General features: G+C 25.1%; 1 protein-coding gene across 1 annotated transcript; it reads left to right on the top strand.

Annotated features, from left to right (window-relative positions):
• The first annotated feature begins 542 nt into the window (after window positions 1-542).
• On the top strand, window positions 543-2,815 carry LOC112591965 (GILT-like protein 1). The gene is made up of 6 exons (XM_025335933.1): window positions 543-1,106; window positions 1,328-1,534; window positions 2,093-2,269; window positions 2,342-2,488; window positions 2,556-2,621; window positions 2,708-2,815. Exons 1-6 carry the CDS (start codon window positions 981-983, stop codon window positions 2,729-2,731), a joined length of 747 nt encoding a protein of 248 aa, XP_025191718.1. The 5' UTR covers window positions 543-980; the 3' UTR covers window positions 2,732-2,815.
• The last annotated feature ends 2,296 nt before the right edge of the window (window positions 2,816-5,111 follow it).

Below are 5,111 nucleotides of genomic sequence, written 5' to 3'. Positions count from 1 at the left end.
ATACTTTTTATTGTAAGTATCTATTAACGTTAATTACAAAAAATATGTACTATAAATACATAGATATAAAATAAAACTAGATTAGTATGGCTCCCCTTGAGAAAATATATAGTTACAATTATATGTAGGTAGATAGGTACTTAACTAAAATACGAATAATTAATATTCCGAACTTCCGACGAATGAACCGAACCAACATCCAAATTGGTAATTCGACTTGTGTGTTAATGAGAAGACGAGATGTGCAATGTGCCATTGTGTTGTAATTTGTAATATCTTGTCTCGACAAAATTTGATTTAAAAAAAAATAAAAAAATAAAAATCCAAACGAAAGACGATTTCAACCAATATGGCACTGTTTGTTTTCCATGAAAAGAGCGCAAAATAATAAGTTGGTCTGACACCGTGGCATCACCATTTATTATCACAGAATAAAATATATTATACTCGTTTTTTGTACGATTATCCTGTGATTATGACTGGCGATTGTCGTGTACTCGTGTGATGCGTGGCCGCCGTGGTGACTGATAAGACGACACTATCTGTGATTTGTGTAAACAATAATAATAAAGTATTGTATGTTTGCATGTATAACAGAAAACAGATTTCCTACTTATGTATTTTATTAGCTCACACTGTTTGGTAGTTAGTGTTCATTTTATTGCACATCATTAATTGTTTGAAAAACGCTGGAGTGGAAATTTGTTATTTCGTTGAACGTTCAGTATCAGAATAGGTATTGTTATCGGTGAACATTTGAAATTACAAATAGTTTCAAATATCGACTGTCTACTGTTTGAGCTATGCGAATCATTGTTGAACGAAATACCACGCTTAGTTTTACTCGATGTCAACGTGCAACGTGACCACCAATGCACTTTAGATGAAAATATTTTCTCAATTTATAGTGCTAGAAGACATATTCTTAAAACCGACAAAATGAGGAGTTAACATTTACTTGATTCCTTCTGGATTTCACCATGTATTTTACCAATTTAAGAATACTGAAGGTACTCTCGTTATACAAGTTTCGCTTGTGTATTGCATTTATTGTTGTACTCAGTTTTTGGCAAATATTTAGAGCTATAACAAACAGTAATAAACAGGTAAATTAATAAGCACAAATATATATTATTTTAATAATTGTCAATATTTGAGATTTTTTTCCTTCTGTTAATATAATACATTATTCATATCTTCTAAAAGATATTATTTGAATTGCAATTTCTCTATTATAGTTACATTAAACTTAATAAATATCTGACATTTTAATATCTTAATAGTTTTGCTGTATTTTAATGATAATATAATATTTTGTGATTTTCAGAAACTAGTTCATTCTCCACGTATTCTGAACAACGACAACTCTTTAATGGAAAACAGTGTTAAAGATTTAACATATCTTCCAGTTGGTATATACTATGAAGCATTGTGCCCAGATTCGAGAAATTTTATACTTCAGCATTTAGTTCCATCTTTTAATAAAGCACCTAACAGTTTTGATATTGAGTTTGTTCCTTATGGGAAAGCCAAGGTAATTATTGAATGATAGTTAATTGGTTGGTTACATAATTATAATTTATGGCAATATAAATAATATTAAAAACACAACAAAAAAAGACATTTTAAATATTTATAATAAAAATTAATATTTGAAAAAATTAAAATGTCGGTTGATTGCAAACTAATGTAAAATCAACCTCTCTAAAATACCATGACTACTTAGGTAGTATTGGCACTTTAATGAACTCTTAATAAATTAATGTTGACAAATACTTAATTGATACATCTATCAACATTAATAAAACATACACGTTTAGTTTCTAGTAATTACTAGCAATGTTAAATATATCATCAAAAATACATCTTCTTCATAACTCTTATACCATAATTTGTGTGCAAATTTATTATAAAAAATTGAAAATTTAATACAATAAATTAGAAAAGAAAACTAAAATTCAAAAATTAAAATAAGCAATGAAATGAAATTAAATACATCTGAGTATAATTAATCTTTTTATAATATTCCAAAAGAAGCGTTTACTTTAAAGTCTAAATACTATTTATTAATAATAAAAATGTTATTATTTAGACACATGAAAATTCTGATGGATCAATCACATTTGCTTGTCAACATGGACCAATCGAATGCCATGCAAATAAAATTCATTCGTGTGCCACTCAACATATAAAAGATAAAATTATTTTAGTCAAGTATGTATCATGTATGATCGATAATAATTATGATCCAGAAATGATTGGAATGTTAGTAAGTAAAAATAAAACTTTATGTTCAATAAAACAAAATTAAAATTAATTAATCTTAATTTGTCTTTTTTAGTGTGCCAAGAAATACAATGTGAATTGGAATAAAATTTATGCTTGTTCAGAAGGAAAAGAAGGTGAACTATTATTAAAGTTAAATGGTGAAGCAACGGATAAACTGTCGCCTCAAGTTTCATTTATCCCAACAATTTTGATTAACCATGTAATTACAATTATTTTCTTAATCAATTATATTAATTGGTGATTAATATTTTATAATTTATCATTAGGAACAACCTAGACAAGCTTCTGTCTTAAAAGATTTTTGGGGTGTTGCTTGCAGTTATTTCCCTCCAGTAAGTTCTTTATAAATTTACCTAATAATTTAAAAATAAAATGTTTAAACTATAACTAAAATTGTCTATTGATGATTTATTTTTAGGAATCAAAACCTGTTGCTTGTTAAATATTGATAACCACCAATTTTTTTTATTGACAATTGAAGGGCTACATTCCAAAACGCACTATTGCCATTTTTATCGAAATCGGGTTAGATATCGATTCTTATGGTAAATATGCTGAGAAATATGAATTTGGAATTGTTTTTTCGATATCACGATTATTTTTTCAGTGGTATCGATCTTAAATTCGGTATTTGTTTCAAAACGTGCTATCGCCTATATTATTAGTTTTCAAAACGTTCTATTGCCACTTTGTTCCATAACGTGCTATTGCCCATAATATAAATATAGAACTCAACTAGTTGTTACGTCAAAACGTCCCATTGCCATATATTATTCCAAAACGCGTTATTGCCAATCTCAAAGCAAAACGTACTATTTCCCATACTAATTACATAGGACATAAATTCTCTATTTTCCAAAACGCGCTATTACTTTTTGATAATTTTAACATAAAATTAATTTCGATTTTACTTTGTTTAAATAAATTTGAGTATTAAATTTGTAAATACGATTAATTCCAATTTTATGTTCATAACTTTATCAACTCGATGAAAAAAAAAAATCATTCCTAACTTCATTTGATGATAAAAAAAAAGTGTTGTTAATTTGGCTGTTTACCGCCAAAAGTTCATTGATAACGTATTATGCATAATATTGCATTAACTTATCACAAAGGATAAAAAACTGATGAAAAATAATTTATTAGTTTTTGAAATACCTTTAAATAAAGAAAAAGATTTTCAAAATGAATCGTCGCTCCAAAAAACTTGTACTTGCTGCTATAAGTGTAAGTATTTTTTCATTATTACATATTATATCTATGAATATAATAAAGTTTGTCATCAACCTATTATCATAATAAAATGTTTTGTTATTGTCAGTAACTACAGTATTTAATTATAAAAAATATTGTTATAATACATTACTAATAAAAAATTGTATATCATATTTTTTTTTGTATCTGGTTAATATTAATAACAGACAATATACTTGTATTTTTCAAACAATAAAATTTTCATAATATTTATTAAATCTAGTATAGTGCGTTTTGAATTAATAATGATTCCATGTATTACAAAATGGACTATTGCCCGACTCAGTCCAAAACGTACTATGTGTTGGCAATAGTTCGTTTTGACACAAGAGATAAATTTAAAACCTTAATTAATTAACTTAAAACTTGATAAACATGAATTTTGACAATTCAAAGCTATTTCTTTTCTTATAATATATTGATAAAAATCATCAATGTAAACTCATACATAGAATTTATACCAAAAACAGTTTTTCTTCTTTCCTGAAAAGTTTGAATTTTGGCAATAGTGCGTTTTGAAATGTCGCCCTTCAATTAAGGTAAACAGTATTTTATTATAAATTATTAACTTATTGTAAGTGAATCTTGTGATATTTAAATTAAACTTAATACTTTTTTTTTTGTTAATTTTTATTTGAATCATAATATTTGTTGTGACCATAATTGATGTATTATATGTACTATATGATATAAACTAAGTATACTATATAAATAAATAATACTACATTATGTACATTTAATATGATAATTATACTGTGCTTAAACTTTTTCACTAAGTATTATATTATAAAATATATTTTATTTGCTCTACAAATTTTCTGTGTAATTTATTTAATAATATATCAGTTTTTTCTTCTAATTTTACTTTTTATATTATTATTTAAATTTCAAATAATTATTAAAAATACTTGACATGATAATATTTAAAAAAAAAAAATCATATTTATGGTCTATTTTTTTTTAACCATATTTTTGATATGTGTATTCTATATCTATCTTAGAAATTCTAATCATAAAAAAAATTATTTATAAATTTTAGTTAACTAGCAAATATATTTAAATTTCAGAGTTAAAATAGTTGTCAGTATCAAATTAAAAAATATATTTAAAAAAAAATTAAGATGTTATTCAGTTATTGACTGAATAAAATTAATGCATTGAATTATCTATCATTTATTTAGTAATTTAAATTAATATTTTCTTATAGAGGATACTATAATAGTTTAAATACATATTTACAAATTTTTTTTTCCGCGTTTATCTTTGGCTTCAGGTCTTAAAGATAAGTCGCACTGTATTGTGGTATTATACTCTAGGATACATATATTCCATCCTCTATTTTTAAACCATACATTATTTGCTACACGATCACACTCCTGTTTCCAAAATTTCTTATCATGTATACCCTTGTTAGACGAATACATACTCTTGGACTTACATTTTTAAATGATTTATTACTAAGAAAAGTAGACTCCTTATTTCCTAAATCTAATTAACTTCAGAATACTACATTGAAACTTGATAAATATTACTCCTTTTTAAATTATGCCATGCATCTCTAATTATTT

The sequence above is a fragment of the Melanaphis sacchari genome, unplaced genomic scaffold (genome assembly GCF_002803265.2).
Source record: "Melanaphis sacchari strain LSU unplaced genomic scaffold, SCAv2.0 Contig0_pilon_pilon, whole genome shotgun sequence".
Taxonomy (NCBI): Eukaryota; Metazoa; Arthropoda; class Insecta; order Hemiptera; family Aphididae; genus Melanaphis; species Melanaphis sacchari.
The sequence above is the reverse complement of the archived record's forward strand: the minus strand, read 5'-3'. Positions and strand labels throughout refer to the sequence as shown.